This window comes from Melanotaenia boesemani, chromosome 21, assembly GCF_017639745.1.
Source record: "Melanotaenia boesemani isolate fMelBoe1 chromosome 21, fMelBoe1.pri, whole genome shotgun sequence".
Classification (NCBI taxonomy): Eukaryota; Metazoa; Chordata; class Actinopteri; order Atheriniformes; family Melanotaeniidae; genus Melanotaenia; species Melanotaenia boesemani.
Window position 1 is genome coordinate 5,469,264 of NC_055702.1, and position 18,223 is coordinate 5,487,486.

The 18,223-nt window shown below is 38.8% G+C and overlaps 2 protein-coding genes across 6 annotated transcripts; both read right to left on the reverse strand.

Moving 5' to 3' along the window:
• Positions 1 to 545: 545 nt before the first annotated feature.
• Positions 546 to 9,144, reverse strand: nfe2l1b (nuclear factor, erythroid 2-like 1b). Of its 4 annotated transcripts, none has more exons than XM_041973844.1 (6): positions 8,967 to 9,144; positions 7,142 to 7,953; positions 5,876 to 6,064; positions 4,365 to 4,454; positions 4,119 to 4,277; positions 546 to 3,995 (listed from the first exon to the last, which is right to left on the reverse strand). In XM_041973844.1, the coding sequence occupies exons 2-6, from the start codon at positions 7,697 to 7,699 to the stop codon at positions 2,616 to 2,618; spliced, it is 2,376 nt and encodes a 791-aa protein (XP_041829778.1). In that variant the 5' UTR covers positions 7,700 to 7,953; positions 8,967 to 9,144; the 3' UTR covers positions 546 to 2,615. The 4 variants fall into 4 exon arrangements, with proteins under 4 accessions (XP_041829778.1, XP_041829779.1, XP_041829776.1 ...); XM_041973845.1 differs by having other exon boundaries at positions 4,365 to 4,415; positions 5,876 to 6,097; XM_041973842.1 differs by having other exon boundaries at positions 5,876 to 6,097; positions 8,967 to 9,143.
• A 452-nt stretch (positions 9,145 to 9,596) lies between these two features.
• cdk5rap3 (CDK5 regulatory subunit associated protein 3) lies at positions 9,597 to 17,776 on the reverse strand. 2 transcript variants are annotated; one of them, XM_041974492.1, is made up of 14 exons: positions 17,640 to 17,776; positions 17,272 to 17,320; positions 16,965 to 17,096; positions 16,233 to 16,333; positions 16,068 to 16,116; positions 15,613 to 15,791; positions 15,323 to 15,459; positions 14,585 to 14,729; positions 14,333 to 14,440; positions 12,247 to 12,328; positions 12,061 to 12,149; positions 10,543 to 10,748; positions 9,989 to 10,160; positions 9,597 to 9,733 (listed from the first exon to the last, which is right to left on the reverse strand). In XM_041974492.1, exons 1-14 carry the CDS (start codon positions 17,643 to 17,645, stop codon positions 9,668 to 9,670), a joined length of 1,521 nt encoding a protein of 506 aa, XP_041830426.1. In that variant the 5' UTR covers positions 17,646 to 17,776; the 3' UTR covers positions 9,597 to 9,667. The 2 variants fall into 2 exon arrangements, with proteins under 2 accessions (XP_041830426.1, XP_041830427.1); XM_041974493.1 differs by having other exon boundaries at positions 17,272 to 17,317; positions 17,640 to 17,769.
• Positions 17,777 to 18,223: the final 447 nt, after the last annotated feature.

Genomic DNA, 18,223 nt, shown 5'->3' on the forward strand with positions numbered 1-18,223 from the left:
AGCAGCCTACAGAAGGAAAGACTGCATTCTTCTGCAGAAAGTCATTTACACACATGAATGAGAAAGATCAGGGTAGTTTTGACCCAACTGAAGGACAGAATGAGGAAAAACAACCCCGACGTAAGACGTTTATCTTCAACAGCATAGCCACTTCACAGACATTCCCAGCAACAGTGCACACTATCTCACTCAAGGACAAAGCACAGAGTAAATTGTACTCTTATTACAATGGTGACAATAAAAGGTTATTTCAACTTGATTTAGCTCTGGAATATTCTCAGGAAAACAAACAATAAAAGAATGGCATATTTTATGTATTAGTAACCTTACACAAAATGAAAACCACAGAGATTATGTGCTCATCTTTAGTTACCATGGTGATCTGGCCATTTTTTTTATAACAGAACCACCTTTATGATACTGAAAACTTTTAATATGCTTCACCTTGCTAAGGTATTAATCTTTCTTTGCAACACAGCATTCTATTTTTTTGTTATATTCTGACTGACTCATAAAGCATGGACAACCAACACAAGAGTCACAGGTGAAAATAAAAACACTTTATTAATCAATAAAAACAATTCTTGATTGCCAGCAAATACCTCAAAACAGGGAACTACATCCAAACTCAAAGCAGAGGGTGAGATTGTTATGGAGACATTTAACAAACTACATAAATCATAAACACAAACGTAAAAATATTTACATAACAAGACAGACAAAAAAGTGCACTAAGTAGTAGCAGTGCTTAATAACTGGTGTCGCACTGGGTTACACTGAAGTGAATGTTAACCAGAGTTTCATGCCTGAATATCATATTTAATGAGGACATTTCTCCTTTCAAAACAGTCTTTTTTTGACATTGTCTTAATGTTGCGTGTTCTGTTTAGCCTCTTGTAATTATTCTAGCCTAACTGCTATCTCAGCTGCAACAACAGACCTATTTTTAATTTATTTATCTTTTAAATAGGGTGATACACGCACAGACATACTTCATTCAAATCGACGGATAATAGCACTTCTACTTTGAGAACGCTCCTCCTCGGTTCTCAAAATCCTTGATAGTGAAGATAATGAGATTTTACATAAAGGCAATTAAATTACAGTGGCCATGACACACACTGCCATTTCACACATTCGCAAACTTTTAACTCATAACAAAGTGGTTCACTTTGTCAACACAAACACTTAAAAAGAAAAAGTATGACTTTTCAACAACTCAGCTTTACAGCAGTTTAAAAATTACTTCAAGTGGCTTTGCGCCCAGTAAAGTTGGCAAGGTTACTTCAAAAATGGATGCCGCTGCCGTCACCACAGCATCAACTGAACCGGTTTTGTGTAAATCCTCAAAGTGGGGCATCCAAGAGGAAAAATAAAAACGTAATAACCTATAAACGGGATGTGTGATAGCTGGGCTTAGTTTAAATAATACAGTACTCTCCGGAGCTTCTGGCACATCACAGTATGTTTAATTCCTCTTGTAATCACAGGCTCCGTGCAAAGTTTTTATATCAACAAAGAAAGGCGAAGACTTTTACATAAAGTTGATGTGACTAGACCTATAACCTTGCTTATACTACAGATTATGAACAGTTAATAAGAGCCTTCCTAAACACAGCCCCTGTATTTAAACCTGCAGCGAAGGAATAGCGACAGACACGGCAAAATGCAAACAGCCAAGCCTTTTAAAGACAAATTACAGAGCTATGTATAATTTATAAGGAAGTTGATACATTTTGCAATGCAGTGTGCCTCCTCCCAATAAAATAATCCTGCTGCCTTTCCTGCAGGACTTCATCTCCATGCCTCTTTTAGCAGTGGCCAGCCCACGTCCACTCAGCCTCCTCACATCCCAACGTCCAACTTATCCATTTGGGCCTTCCAAACTAAGTGGCCACCAACAAACTGACTCAAAAACTTGACAAACTTACAGAATAAGATTGCAGTGTTTGAGCGTGGATGTATACAGATCACGTAATGTGCACCATACAACCTTTGGTTAGTATAGGTGTTAATGGCATCCTAAAACGACGGACTTCCTTTAGCCTTTGGTATCTAAACTCTCACAACCATAGATGCTATTCTTTGCCTGAAGATTTTTTAAACTTAAAAGCCTCAGCGACCAATAAGGATAATAAAATAAAAATCACTTAAGTCTCCAGGTTGGGGTGTGAGTTGATAGTCCTTTAAAACCTTCGGTGCATAGGTATTCCAGCCATCCTTGTCGCCAACATTTGTTTACTGTACCTTCTTGATAGTAGTCCCTTCTTTTACCCTACAAATCTCCATCCTCAGTGGTTTGGTGCAAAAGGATCAAGAGCGGCTAATTTTTTTTTCTTCCTAATAGCTCATTATTTCTCCTTTAAAATCCCCTTCTTCTCATCTAAATAATGAAACATTGGTACTCAAAGGAAGAGCTACTTCTGCTTCAAAGTTGTTTCAAGGGAAAAAAAGTAGAATGAAAAGGGAGAAAACTAATGCAGAAGAAGTAGTCAGCGCCAGTTTTCTACTCACCAGAATCTTCTTAAAGGAAAAAAGGACATCTCTTTTGCATCTGCAAAAATCTTTCTTATAGATTTAGCAAAGTGATAGAATAAACTGCAGTATGTCCACCCTCACTTCTTTTTGTCTTTTTGTTTTTTCTCGGGCTTACGGTTCTGCTCAGCTGTGGTCATGCTGCGGGGCATGATCAGCACGCTGCCGTCAGCGCTGTACTGCAGCGAGTACTCATTGGGAGGATAGGGCCGGCCCTCTTCGTCCCGTAGCTGAGTGAACACCTCCTGGTACAGACTTTGCATCTTCTGCTTCATCTGCCGGATGGAGCGAATGAACTCCATCTTCTCCTTCAGCAGACGGGCTTTGTCGCGCCTCAGGTCTTGGACGCCCTGCTCCAGATTTATGATGGCGTCCAGCTTGCGCTTGCGGCAGTTCTGGGCTGCCATCTTGTTTTTGCCACGCCTGCGGATATCACGGATAAGGGCTAGCTGGCCTTCGCTCAGGTGGTGCTTGGCTAGGAGCTCGTTGAATTCCTCAACTGGCAGGTTGATGATCTTTTCGTTGGAGAAGGGGATTTTCATGGCCCTGGCTCGACGCTCGTCACGACTTGCGTGCTTGTCAAGCAAGTCCTGAGCAGGCTGGAGCTTTGAGTTGTGTTTGTCACGGATGTTCTTCTTCCCTGCTGAAATGGGGAGCTCTGAGTGCTCAGAGAAGGCAGAGGAGAGTGGCAGGTTGTAAGTATGATTGTGGCTGATGCTGTCAAGTTGAGGGAGGTTATGGAATTGAGAGGGGTCCTGATAGCTCATACGGCAGAGCTTACTATACTCAGGCTGATAACCCCCAACAGCACCCTCTTCTGTCTCCACAGTGGCCACCTCAGAGTCAGTGCTGTAGCCCACAGCTCCTTCTTCTGAGAAGGTGGCAGAAGTTGAGGAGGAAGAAGCTGCCGATGAGCAGGATGTCTCAGAGCTGCTTGGAGAAGCTGGACTGTGGCTGGAGTCTAGTGATAGACCAGAATCTGAGTCAAGCTCATCCTCCAACTGGGAAGCTTGGGCTTGGCTAAAGCCCTCCTCCATGGCGAGATCTAGCAGGCTGATTTCATCGAGCATGGACTCTTCTAGAAGTGTGGCGAATGGATCTGGCAGGGCAGGTGTGTTTGTGACATTGTTACTGGAACTGTTTATGTGTGGTGGGAGAAAGATCCCTGTCAAGTTAGTGGCTCCAAACGTGGAGTTGATGTTGGTGGAGTTGCTGGAGGAAAGTGTGACCATGCTGGTTCTTGGGGTGATTCTTACAGAGTCCAGCTGGGAGTTGAAAATCTGGGGAAAGTCTTGGCTGCAGCTGGGAAGGGAGGCCTGGTGAAGGCTGACATCCTGGTTTATTGGAGTTGAGGGTGTGGAAATTTCAAAGTTTCCCACTGTGTTTGACTCAACTGTCCCATTTGTGGCACGTGCACTGTTGGCGTTTGTAGGGAGTGAAGTGTTGTTTACTTCCATTGCCTGTGAACAGAGTCCATTAGAAAATTACATAATTATTATCTTTGTTTTTTGCTGTTGTTCTAAGGCTGATTTGTGAGGCCTCTATAAATTCCCACACCTAATGGACAAGCAAATACATTTTACCTGTAGCTCCATGATGGCCATAATATCTTGCCACTGCTGCTCCAGGTCTAACTGAGGCTCTGTTGCAGGCAGCTGTGGTGCCAGAGGAAGACCCTGAGATGTGGAAGGAACTTCTTCATTGGCAATTTGTATTTCTGGGGTAACAATAGGGGCTGGAAACTAAATAAAAACATAAAAAATGTTACATAAAACCCTTCTGCAGCAGGCACATTGAACATTAAACAATTGCACATTTTTAATTCTTACCTCAGCGTCTTCTCCAAAAGGGAATGTGGCCTCCAACAGCCTCAAGCACTCCTGTAGTGACAGTGAAGTCTGTGAGCCAAGAGTTTGCAACTGGTAAAGAAAAGAAACACAATAAATAAGGGTGGTTTTAAACCTTAAATTAAAATAAATAAAAATCATCCCTTTTGCAGAGATAAGGCACCGCTATTAGGTATTAATTTACCCATTATTCAGGGATGTTGGGGACCATTAGGATGGCTAGATCACGTCTATGGATTGATCTATTTGCAAAATGGAGTTGTAGGGTCAAGTGAAGGAATTGAAATTATGCCTAAACTGTGTCTGCATCCATCATCATTCATTTTCACAATAATCTTGTGCAAACTCATTATAAGCGTTGCTTAAAATATACAAAATGAAGTGTTTTCTAGCACTCTATTTCAGTTCATTTACATTTTATAAATGAACTATTACAAAACAGAGTGCTGTGGTGCACAAGCTCAGCATCTCTGCTTTGACATTTTCCAAACTCTGCTTCTTCAGTAATAAAATAAAAGAGCAAATCACAAAATGAAGTGCATAAATACAGGATAGATGTTGCAAATGCAGATCAAGATATCGCTCTTTGAACAGTACATGACCAGGGGCCTATTCATCTTGTTTCATATCACAAATTACCCACATCAGACTGCTTGGAAGAAGACTGCAATCCTCCCATTTTAATGAATCTCTAGTCCGTTGTTTACTGGCCACCAGGGTCTGGATGTCTGATTTTACACTAGCTCAAATCAAATCCTTTCAAATAATACTGTAGTCCAGTTCAACTGAGCAGATTATGGATGGAAATCATTCACCCCTGACTGTCATATTGCTGTGTCTATCTCCCCTTTGTTTAGTTTGTATCTAGGTTAAAAACTACTTCTTGTTGGTGTCTTAAAAAAAGACACGTGACTTACAGACTTACAAATACAGAGGAACAGCACTACTCTAGCTCTGTAAGATTCAATGCAAATAAAAAGATTCTGTAAAAATAAGCTTTTCTTGCATAGCATTTGATAAAGAGATGATCCTTCTTTCTCTTCACCTGGCGGTTTAATTGCTGTGGTTGATCAGTCTATATGTCACAGACCAGCCTGATCAACTAGACAATTCTTATTATTTTGAAGCCCTGAAAATGTTATACAGCAGTCTGATTTGTAACAATGAGCTCATGCTCACGTGCAACTACACATGCTGGACTGAATTCAACCACTGCTGTGACTCAACACCAAGATGACATTGTCATAAAAAGAGAGTAATTTTAAAGATGAGCACAAATTTTCCTCTCACAATGTTTCAGGCACCTGGTGAAAAGAAACTAGAAATGTGTCTACATTCATAAAAACTGAAACTCAGCGGACAAAAAAGTGTCTTATCGACCGTGTGCAGCTTACAAGTTTTAATTTCTTTTTGAAGAGATATAAAGCAGTTAAATGTACCTCCTCTTTATAGAGAAAAGAATGGCACCTATGGACCATTTAGTCTTAACAAACCTGCTCTGGAATGCTTTCTCCAGTTTCCCCATCCACTGGCTGAGCCCCTTGTAAGTTTATGCCATTTCTCCAGCTCTCTTGTTCCTCGTTCCCATCTTTGTTCTCCTGTGGGTTGGGCTTCTCCCCCTCACTTTCCTTCTGACGGTTGCTGTAGTTGAACACTTCTCTTCCAGCACCAAGGTCAATGTCCTGTCGCCATAGGATGTCAATCAAGTCAATGTCCTGGAAAAAACATACAGCAACCACTGAAAAATGGCCCCATAAATAAATGAGTTAGTTTAAAATCCAAGTACTGGATATACAGTCTTTGTTTTGAAAACTAATTGATACTGTATAAAAGGTACTCAACATATTCAGGTTGTATATGACTAACAATATTTACTTTTTTATAATGAGTGAAGTCTAAACTACCACTTTAGGCTATGCAAGCAGTCTTCTTTCATTGCAATGAATCTTTGAAGGGCAGATCATGTAACACAAATCAGATGATGCAACCATGGCATAAACTCTTTGACATGGTGGTTATCATGTGATCAGGAAAAAACTAAAAGTCTATAGCTTTATGTGATCCAAAGTCCACTGTGTCAATTTAGCCATTATGTGGGTCTTAAATACATTAGACAATAAACTACAGACAAGTAAATAAAAAATAAAAAACACACCATTATTACATTTTCCTTGTACAATGACTAAATAAAGGGATGCAAGTTTCCTTTGAATCTTAAAGTTAGACTGTTGATAGACATTTCATGTAACCAGCTGTTATGAATGTGGCTCAACTTATTTGACTAAAAATATCTGACACAATGAGGGTACACAGTAAAAAAAATATTTGGGTGTAATGTAATCTCAACTGCATTTCTTTCTCTTGCCCCACCTTAACTTTTTAAGAAGCTTAAATAATGGTAAATAAAAATATTGTTAATACAGTTTGTTAAATGACATTTTAGACTAACAAATAAATTTTAAATATCTTGTTGCTGTCCTTAGTTGACCCCTAAATAAAAAAAAAATCACAATATTTACTTTCTTTGATGAACCTAACCTAAGATTCTTCATGCTGGGTCTATTCAGACGGACATCCACAGTCCTATATTTTAATTTATAATACATAGAATAGAATAGAAATACTTTATTAATCCCTTTGGAGAGTCCTCAGGGAAATTTGGGTGTCAACTGTGACAACAAGCATCTGCCAAGATGCTTATTATGCTGTAGATGCTTTCCTAGTTTTTGCAGAGAAAATCCAGAAACATGCTGTAGTACCTCTTTGGTGAGGTCGTCATTGCCATCCCTGGTGTTCTGCTCCTGGTTGCCCTCTGAGGCCACAGCTCCCAGGCTGCTGTCCGCTGCATTCAAGCTGTACGTGGATTCAGGTGCTCCACCTCCTCCCCTCATGGCCGGGGTAGCGTCAATGTTGTTAACGTCCTCTAGGCCGGCCCCATTGTCCAGGGTTATGCCGGGGCTGGACTGGCTGCTGGCAGATACCACAGTCTCAGAGTCACGATGCACTAGCCAGGTGTTAAGCTCGGTACTGGGCACGAACAGGCGATCCAGCTGGCGCACCTGGTTTAGTAGTCGTCGAGTAGTGAAAAAATGGTCGAGGTCCACACTCTTTGGATGGATTCCATAGCCGTCCAGCGTGTTACGTAGATTGTGAAACTGTGTCTGGGTGTAGGCTGAGCTAGGCCCCAGGATGATCTCTCTCAGTGGGGGCAACTGATTAGTTAAATAGGTGTCAACGTCCACCCGCACCCCAATGAGACTCAGAAGGATGGTGAACTGAATCAGGCCCTCTGTGAAGTACTTTTTCAGGTAAAGCATTTCTTTACAAAGGAACAAAAAGTAAAAGTAAAAGATAAAAACAAAAATGGGGCCAATTTCCTTTGATCAACAATTCTGAGCTACCACTAAAAGACATAAAAAGATACATAAACATAAAAGTGGTTAAAGAGGGGAAAGGGTTTTAAACAGGATAAGGTATGTTTAAAATGTGTGTAAGATCCAAGCTGAGGTGTCCACTTCTTAGAGTCCAGTCTGTAGGGTTTGTTCTTCATAAGGTTCTCATCTTTCCATTCCTGACAAAATTAAAAGATTAAAAAGACTCAGTTTCACTATTGCAAACTGCATCAGTTTACACACTTCAGAAACAATGCTTTCAGCCTATGACACCCAAGTCTTACCTACCTATATTTATATTAAACATAGTATAAAGCAAAAAACGGACTTGCTAACCCCCTGCAACCACTTCATCCTCCCAAGATTGAAGAAGTGATGTCGGTTCACACCGCGTAGTGCCTTTTCATTCTTGGATTTTCAGCAAGGCAGAGATGATGAACACAAAGCTTTGGACATCACCCCACCCTTGAGAGGACAACTACTTCTGGTGGGTGCTGCTGAAGGTGAATGAGAGTCGAGAAAACTCGCTGGACTGGCTCGCACACGCACCAACGACAACGTTGGGTGGCAGGCAGGGTCCCTCCCTCCTCCAGCACAGCTGCACCTATCTTTGTCCTTAAAACGATAGCTGTAACCAACTACTAAAAATATACATGTACAATCATCTAATCACACAATATAAATTAACTATTACAGGACGCGTCGCAACATAAACAGGTTAAATAGCAGCTCTATTTACAACCAAAAAATGCCAGGTGCCTCCGTTAGTATTTACTTCTTTACTTCCGCTGTAGCTAGCATCAAACAATCTCCCTAGCAACAAGTGGTGAAAAGATGAGTGATAGATTGTATAGCCATTCACAGACCCCAGTAGTAACGACGACACATGACTCCAGCAACTCCCAACCAATAGGAATAGAGAATAGGCGGTGTTTAAAGAAAATGCTAAACTGGAAGTCAAGCCCTAAACTGCGTTAGCTTTTAGAGCTAGTTTGCTGCTAACTACCTTGCCCGTTTTTGCTACTTTTTAAAGTAACTTATACCTTAAACAAGATGCACAACTGTATCCAGCCATTCACCCAAAAATAATATTTGTATCGTCTCATTTGACGTTAGCTCATGTCAACAAAAACTGCAATCCACTTCTCGGCGCAGATATTAGTTAATTGAAACCTTTTAATTTAATACTTACGCATGAAGATTTTTCAAACGTGTCTTCATGCCCACAACTCCGCTATCATCTAAGACCTGCAGTTTAGTCCGGGTTCATTAAAAGTTCCAAAGTGCTGTTTGATATAGCAATCTGCAGCCTACTCTCACTGAATGGCCCACCATGACTTGCAAAATTGCTAGCTGGCCCGGCTAGCCTAGCAGCATTTGCTTAACACCAAAACACGCGCACATACAGAGCATGCGTAGAACATTCTAGTGGTAAGCTTTCATCAGCCGACGGAAAATCCCCCACTGTTTACAGATTATTTAATTTGTTAAAATATAACCAGGCAAAAACACTGTCTGGTTATTAAATTTGTTATTAAAATATCAGAAATATCAAATGCTTTAAATATGTATTAATCGTAGAAAGTTTAAAATAATTTAACCACGGCCAGTATTTTCTATACCATAAAAATAAAAGATTATAAAAATACAAGATTCATGATCTCTTCTAAATTGTTAAATTTTCTGAATGAAAACTGTATTGTCTCTCAGCTTATAAAAAAAAAACTCAATACACAAATAATTAGTAACATGGCAAAACATTCTCATTTTATACTTGTTTTGAATAAATCTTCAAATAACGACAACAAAACTGCAACAAAAGTTTAAATTAAATACCAATTTTATTTTTCTTATTCCATCATGACATATTTTGAAGAACATCTGTGGAGTTCACTAAATATTAACCCCCATCAGGTTGACAGGTCTGTTGTGGTATCTCTTTGAAATGTCAGCTTCAATCTGCAAAAACAGATAACAATTAACTGTAATTAAAAATAGCAAAAGCACTCTTTATTGCTGAAAAGCTTCAATCACTTGATGATGCACTTCCTTTGAACTATACAGTATGTCACTTTCTTTTTTTATCTTGTCATTTATTTGAACACAGATCGGGTGATAAGGGTTTACATTTTCAGTTTTTGAAGCTTTCTGTTGCCCCCTCGTTTGGGAAGTACCAAACCATGAATATAAATAAATGGAAAAGTAATCCAATACCAGTTTCTGGAGTTCCCGGGTGCGTCCTGCCAGCAGGTCAACACGAGGCTCCAGTCTGGACTGCTCCTGTAAAGCTTCCTGCCTCTTCTCAGCCATCGTGGCAGCTTTTTGGACCAGAATGTCCGCCTGCTTCAGCTTCTGTCTCAGCACCTCTGACACTCGCTCAACATACCTAAACACACACAGATTTAATATAAAGAGTGATTAGGAATTATATAAGATCTAAGAGGTAAAAGGTCTTTTCTTTAACTGTCTAATCAGATGCTGCAGTTAGACCAGATTCTCTGCAACACAAATGTGTATGTAAACAAGATTATTTATGATGAATTTAATTGACAGTCAATTTGATATTTAAAATAAGGAACTGCTCAAAGAGAGTGCACTTTATATTATATCCTAAAAACTTCAATGTAGGGTAAAGCAATAAGAACAGTTTACTAATATTGAAAAATAATTTGCCTTCAGTTAAACAGTTCTTTGTAAAATGTTTAGTGTGCTTCTGGTTTCTTGACATTTTCTTTCATATGCTGCAGATTTCAAGGTGGTCAGCATACCGTGGTGAGGCCTGGATCATGAAAAGATGCTGCATCCTCAGGGAGGTGAGTCGGCCCAGAAGGTCCTGCACCTCAGTGAGCATCTCTCGGATATGTTCACAAGTTTGGTTCTGGATCACAGAGGGGGCCAGCTGGAACTGGCTCATGGCCACCACATCAGCCTCCTCTCCCATCTCAGTGAGGCGCTGAGTTAAGAACACCTCCAGCTGCACGCGCACACACACACACACACACAAGAAAAAAATATTCATGATTGATTCAAACAGTCATTTAAATAATATTAAATAAGCTGAATGCCAAAGAAAACATTTTTAATTGCTCACACACTGCATAGTCAGTCCTACATACCGGTTATGTATAACAGTCCTATATTGCTGAAACCTGGTGATCCAAACTGTTTAATTGCCTTTCAGTTGAACTGAGAGCCAGATGTTGGAAAGTCTTTTTAACCTCAGCCACAATAAAACCAAGCTCATAATTTATAAACAGGAAAATGCAAAAACCCTTGCAGTCATCTTAAGACTTGGTGTCAGCAGCAACTTCTTCCATCTTAGATTGGCTGCGTGTTATGGATATGGATGCTTTTCTTTACTTTCCCCCTTAATTATTGCAGTTCTCTACATATGATTCAGTCAGCCTTATCTCACCTGCAGCTGGTTTAAAATCCTTCCAAGGGTCCAGATCTTTCAACCTATTGATTATATCAACTGAGATGCAAAATGGCTGAAAGGAGCAAACCATTCTGTTTGGTACCAGAAAATCTAAAATTAAGCTGTAAGACACAGCTCTCAGACCCTGGTGAGAATGTGCTTCCAGCTGATTTCACTGTATCCAGTGACTGACCCTCTTTCAAGTTTCACGAGGTGGGTGTTGTACTTTTCTTATTTGTGGTATTTAACAATTCTCTTTTTAAAGTCAGAGGAAAATATTCTATGATTTTGGTTGTTTTATGCATTTGTTTGATTGTTTTGTAAAGCACTTGGTGATTCACTTGTGTTTGAAAGGTGCTATATAAATAAAGTTGATTTGAAAAAGTAAAAATCAGTCATAAAAACCACATCTATCCAAGTGGTGCACCTGGATGTCAGTGCATCCTGATTTTGGAGGTTGTCTTCTATTAGCTGTGAACTTTTCTAACACCCTTGCCATCACTTGAGAAGTCCATCTGTTCATTCCTATGTCGACTTTCCTCTCGCAGCCTTGTAACTGTCTGGAGTTTGATAAAATATTCATAACATTTGCAAGTGAATCACATCAACTTCAGGCTGCTTGTAGCTTTTATATTGACCCAATCTGGCGACTATTACCTTCATTGTAAAAGTTATTTTGTTTGTTCAGTTTATGTGGTTGTGAATGAAAATAATTATGTGGATTTAGTTTGTAAAATATTTATTAAGTGTGTTTTTTTCGTAGAACTGCAACAGTGTTTGTCATTCCCAATCTCAGACAGCTTTATATATTATATATAGAAATACTGAATGTATTTATCATTGAACACTGGATGATTGTAGTCTTTACCTCCATTAGCTCATCAATGAACTGGCTGCGTGAGTGTGAGTTTTCCAGTATACTTAGAGCATCCTCACCCTTTGCCACACCCTCAGGACCTACAAGATGAGACAGTTGTCGTCAGTATATAGAAATGTCAAAAGCTGAGTGTGTGTAACATTTGCCTGGATGTGTCATTCTTTCAAAATGACTCACAGTTTGTGCCTGCGTCCACAATTTCAATTTCAATGGGAGCTGTCTCGCTGTCACCCCAGTCGATGCTGCCTGCACTGGTGTCCTGATGTAGAAGACGAAAAAAGAAATGGGTTAATTCCATCTTTGACAGATACCGACAGGCCCTCACACCCGTTCATTAACACCACCCATCATGATCTAAATTAATTTATTTGAATTCATTAAAGTGGATAAAGCCAAATACTGCAAATAACACAAAAAATAATCTTATGAAATTTGTTTACATATAAATAAACTGTCAGTGAAAATGTCTTTTTGTAACTGTAGAGTTTGCATGCCAAAATGTTTAAATTAAAATTACTTTGAGCTTCCTGTTTGCAGTTTCTTCACCACTTGAAGCCCAATATTCTGTCTGTGTAGTGGATACAGTTATCTAGGTTTTACAGCTGATTGAGCATAATGATTGTAATTTTTATTTTTTTAATGTCACTGAGCGCATCTTCAGTCCTAACATGTGACCCTTTTAAACAACAGAAGTACCGGGGGCAGTACAAATACCACTCGTTGTAAAACTGATATCATGACATATAAATTTTCAGTAATTGAAGCTGATTGTTTGCACTGAAGTTCCATTTGTATGCAAAAACCCAGCATAGTAACGTTCTTCATGTGCACAGACTTAGTGAACAAACATAAAACATGTCTCATTCATTTCTGCTTTATTTAACTAAATGCTAAACAGAAAGTAATTGGAGCAAAAAGAGGTTCAATTCTGTAGAGAATAGTAATTAGCAGGTTTTAGGGTTAATTTACTGAAAGGGATAGACAACAATAGATTTTGATAACACTAATTATTATAGATGAAATAGTAAATTGTAATAATGAGCGTTTTATATCATTTTTAATCATGACCCCTCAGATTTATCAGGCTACTGGTCAAGAATCCCACTTATTAGGAACTCAAGCATTCACATTTTGGTGCTCACAAAAACATTGAATAAATTTTATTCTAATTGCAAATTCCATTCACTGTTACAATCGATGTACTGTATGAACCATTCCCAAGTTTATTTTGATATAATTTTCCTTTAGTACACAATCATTTAGCAACCCAAAGAAAATTTTGAGGGTCCTGATCTCCAGGTTGATAAACATGGCAGAAACATGCTACAACATGTAGATGTAAGCAGTTCAGTTCAGTTCAGTTGTATAACACCAATTCAAAACAAAGTAATCTCAATGTACTCTGGCTGAAAAGTGTCAAACATTTAAGCAGAGCTGATGTAAATTCATGCCTTTAAAACCAGGTCCTGCAAAGTTGCTTCTAACATTTAAAATCATTTGCACTGCACTGACACAATCTATATAACTAAAAAATAAATAGAAGTGGTGCATCATGGTCTGTATTTTAGTCCTGCACATAAATCTAATGTATACTACTCATTTTGCCAAGTTTGCCTAAACACATTTCCTTAAAAGAACTTCTAACTAAACTTCTTTAAAGAAGATGGATTTTCTCACCTCTTTCCCCTGTCCAACTTTTTGCCATCAGATTTAACCATTTTAACCAACTTTATAGCCAAACACGCCAGCGTTGCACCTCCCAAGAAGTCATCCATCTTCCCAAAGTGTGCAAAGCCGTGTCCTACATCACATTCTCTACTAGATTAAGGGATGAAATGCAGTATGGTTGGCCAAACTAAGTATGTTATTTTTGTAGTAATTGATCTTCAATTCTTTGAATATAAACATGGTCAAATAATATAGCATCATTGATCACAAACCAAAAATACAGGCATGTTCAGGTGTAGTCCACTGTCCATGTTGGATGAAGTTCCTGTTTATTTTCAATTATCTCTTAAGGTGTGCGCTGACGACAGTTCACATTTACTATTAAAATAAAAGATGCAAATAACAAAAACGTGATAGCGGTAAAGACTGTGTCATTCTCCCACACCCAAGCTAATTAGAATGCTCCCCATCACCTTTGGCTGCAATTTAATACACCTGGTGCGCCTCTTTACTGCCACCCAGTGTGATAATACGAACCAGAAAATGCAAGTGACAAAAATAAAACAGCTAATGGCTCCTACATCAGATGTTTTACCTCAGATGTTGGCTCCAGACTGATACCCCAGTCTATTCCATCCTCAACTGTGATGCCTGCATTCTCACCAGCGGAGTCTGTTCCTTTGCCAAAGTCACCCCAGTCAATCTAAAGATTTTAAAGGACAATAAAGAAACACAAATTATTTAATCTTTTGTGAATTAGCAAAGAGGTGAATATTCATTATTATGTAGTATAATATTTCACTATATAAACATGATCAGTCCTGACTACAGAGACAATAATACCAACCGTGTCCTCTGTGACTTGCTCGGGAGGTGCTTCCTCCACGATTGGCCTCTCAACAACAGATGGGACTTTCCCCGTTTTCCACTCATAAAATGTTGCGTTTCCTTTCTTCTGGGCAAATGTCAACATGGGCAGAACTGGTTCAGACCTACAAATAACAACGTCTGAGCTGAAAATGGCTGACAATTCTGCATGGCTTATGAGTAGCTATAAAAACAGGCACAGTTACGAAATTTCAATGAGTTTTAGTCTTAGGGAAAAAGAATGAGTCATCAACCAATGAAAAGATCTGTGGTTTAAAACCAGGCATGTGATGGCAAGGCAGGTTTATTTGTATTCACAAGACAACTCAAAGTGCTTCACATAAAACATTAAAAACAAGGTGGAAAAAATTGTGTCTTTTGGCATGAAACTGAACTCCATGCAGCTCTTGATGTGCTATTTGGTTTTGGGGAGTGCATATAACAGATAAATGTGCTTAATATAAAGAGCTAACCTAACAGTGCAGCATGTAAGTGGCTAGTAATGGATAGGGTATTGAGTGGCAGGGAAGATTTTTACTATATTAAGACATAATTTAAAAAAAATCTGGTCCTCACCCATTCATAAAGAAATATTACATTGGTGAGGATCGGATTTAATTTTCTTATTATTATGCTCTGATATGTGCAACCATAGAATTGAATATTATTTTCCATGAGACTAAAGACTAAATAGACTGTGTCTTGTTGATGTACTCACCAATTACATACAAAGTTTGTGAAAGCAGCATAAAGCTGAATTTGCTCCTCTAACTTTGCTGCATCCCTCCCAACGTCCTCAAGGACTGCTGGTAAGTCTTTCACCAGAGCTTGAAGCTCTCGTGGCACATTTTCACCCTGTCATAGAAAAAATAATTAAATAACAGGACATAATTTTGTCATTAAAAAAAAAGAAAAAAAAAAGGGGGGGGGGGGGGGGGGCATAATTCTTTAAACCACAGGAACAATTTGTGACTAATTAACCCTATATGTGTGTGTTATTGCACTCACATTGATGCCGTACTGTTTGCAGGCAGTATAATAGCGTTCCCTTAGTCCTGCTGCTGAGCTCTGGCACTCCACCTCCCGCCTGCTCAGTTCCTGCTGCAGCTGCTGAGCTTTGGCGAGCTGTTTCCTCAGAGCTGGTCCTTCATAGCTGACATTACGACTCAGCAAGCTGGCCACCTCCACTGGGACACACAAACACAGTTTTGTTATTAAAGAATTCTGCATGTGCAATACTTTTCTTCAACTGGATAATGTTCTGTGTATCCTCAGCTAATCATGCAGAAAAAACAAAATAGCAGCACAAATTCTGCATTTGTCCTCATTATAAAAAACCCTGACTTTCACAACAATGACAACAGCTGATATTACTGATAAGTGTAACCTTGCTCGTGGCTGTTGTCCGACCAGGATGAATACACAGAGATTTGGGCTCTCCCTTGTTCATGTTTTACACTTACCCAAATAAACATTATCTGCTTCATAAAGGGACACAATCTCTTGCCAGTCCTGTGACAACAAAAAAGAAATTACTAAAAAAAAAAAAAAAACTCCTTGCAACCTTATCCTTTGAACAAACAGAAATTAGCAGAAGAGAAAATAGCAGCTTCTTTGTATCCACTAACCTTCATCCTTTGAGATGAGTATCTGCCAAAGATGTTCTTTGATGAAGCTTCGGTTCCCTTCAGTATCTCCACTATCCTCAAGCAGTGAAAGTAGTGAATGTCTGACAGCAAAAACACAAACCACATAGGGATGCTAAATTTTAGGCACCCATGCAGAAAGACAATTTCTATAATAAATATTAAAGTGCAAGAATAATCTTCTAAATCCACTAATCATCCACATAAATAATGGATCCACTGCAAGGAGAACAGTATTTCTAAGCAGTTGTCCCACTAATTAAAAATAGTAATTGGAAATAACATACGTTCTGACTTCTTTACTTTAACATAAGATAACACAACATACATCATTCATAATCTAAATACAATCCTGCTTTCAGAAAGCTGGGATATTGAGTCAAATGTTAAAACAGAATACCCTGATTTGCGGAATCAAAAAGGCTAACACTTTTTGAACACTGAGAACTTTCTCTGTTCTGTTTGTTAAAAGAAATGTTCTGGGTTTTATGTCAGTAACATTAAAATAAAGTTAGGGAAATGGGCAACAAAACGATAAGTTGTACAGTGGTGGAGTAAAATAAGCTGTGAAGGAAAATAACAACTAGTTAAATCAACTGTAACCGGGCAGTAAGTGTCTGATTTGCAAAAAATCCTGCTTGGCCATATAAAAAAAAACAGCTGCTTGAGTTTTGACACTTGGAGGGAAATGGGCTGGTGCTATGAAGGACCTACAGGAGCCGGAGAGAAGCTGCTTGATCTCCTCGTTTTCTGGCATGTCCTGGATGGCAGCATTGATCTTCTCTCTGATTACCTTCACTGCACTCTGCCATTTCACATTACAGTGACGTCGGTCCAGAAGCCAGTCTGCAGTCACACAGAAACATTAGATATCATTGCATCTGGCAACATCTGAGCCAGCTGTTGCAGACAGCATGAGACTTAGACAGGATAATAACAAGCGGTTGAGAATTACCATGTGCTGGAAAATACATATTAGTGTTTCACAATTAAGCATTTTAACGTTTGCATTTTGTCTTACCTAAAAGTTTGCTTGTCTGAATATCGATGGGAAGATTCTGAATATTCTGCTAAAGGAAGACAAGTCAAATCATACGCAATTTTCACTTTTACCCTGATTTTATAACACCAAAGAGTACAAAGACAAAGGCTAACAAAATTTACAGAAACAACAGAAATTAATTTAAGCTCACATTAGTGGCCACATTACAGGGTAGCATTTCTTTTTCACTAAAATGGACTTTGACTGTGTTATCACTAGCTAACAACTCAACTTTATTTATAAAGCCCTTTAAAACAACCACAGTTTAAACAAAGTGCTGTACATGAACGGCCTGTCAGTCAGCTCACAGACTCAGTAACTGAGCCAGGGAGTGTGTTTCAGCTCACCTCCATTGTTTCTTCACCTTCATAAACCAAAATTTAACCGTCTCATTTATGTAAAATGTTAATATCCACGATTTTTTTGTATCACCATCCGGATTTCACTGTTTATGACACGTTAGGAGAAATAGAACCAATAAAAAGAGGCGGTATTTGTGGTACCAAAGCGATTGACCAATGATGTTTGTCTATGCTTAAAACAGGATCTGATTGGTGGATGCTTTGACAGGAGTTGTTGCAGTAAATAAAACATGTCGCTAGAGGGAGACATTTAATTGTCTACCTGTTTGAGCCTTTGGAACGAGGTAAACAGTATTATCATATGCCTCTTTACAGGCAAAATATCACATGGATTTTGCCTAATCACATAATTAATTCCCATTTGATCATAAACGATTACACTTGTTTCTTCTCCTTTTCCCAAATTTATTTTCCTAATTTATTTGTTATATTTTGAAAACCTTTTTGTGTTATAATACATGAAATCCAGTCTTTTCTAATAAGAAATAAAAGAAAACATTATTATTATTATTATTATTGCTTATTTATGGTAAGTGGGGCAGTGTGTAGGTTGTTCTTCTAATAACGAC

Coding starts and splice junctions, on each gene's coding strand:
- nfe2l1b (XM_041973842.1), bottom strand. CDS start 7,699: ATGCTTTACCTGAAAAAGTACTTCACAGAGGGCCTGATTCAGTTCACC. Junction 4,278..4,364: donor CTTTTGGAGAAGACGCTGAG/GTAAGAATTAAA, acceptor GTTTTTATTTAG/TTTCCAGCCCCTATTGTTAC. Junction 3,996..4,118: donor TGGCCATCATGGAGCTACAG/GTAAAATGTATT, acceptor CTCTGTTCACAG/GCAATGGAAGTAAACAACAC.
- cdk5rap3 (XM_041974492.1), bottom strand. Junction 16,117..16,232: donor ACTCATCTCAAAGGATGAAG/GTTAGTGGATAC, acceptor TTGTTGTCACAG/GACTGGCAAGAGATTGTGTC. Junction 9,734..9,988: donor CCCGGGAACTCCAGAAACTG/GTATTGGATTAC, acceptor CTGTTTTTGCAG/ATTGAAGCTGACATTTCAAA.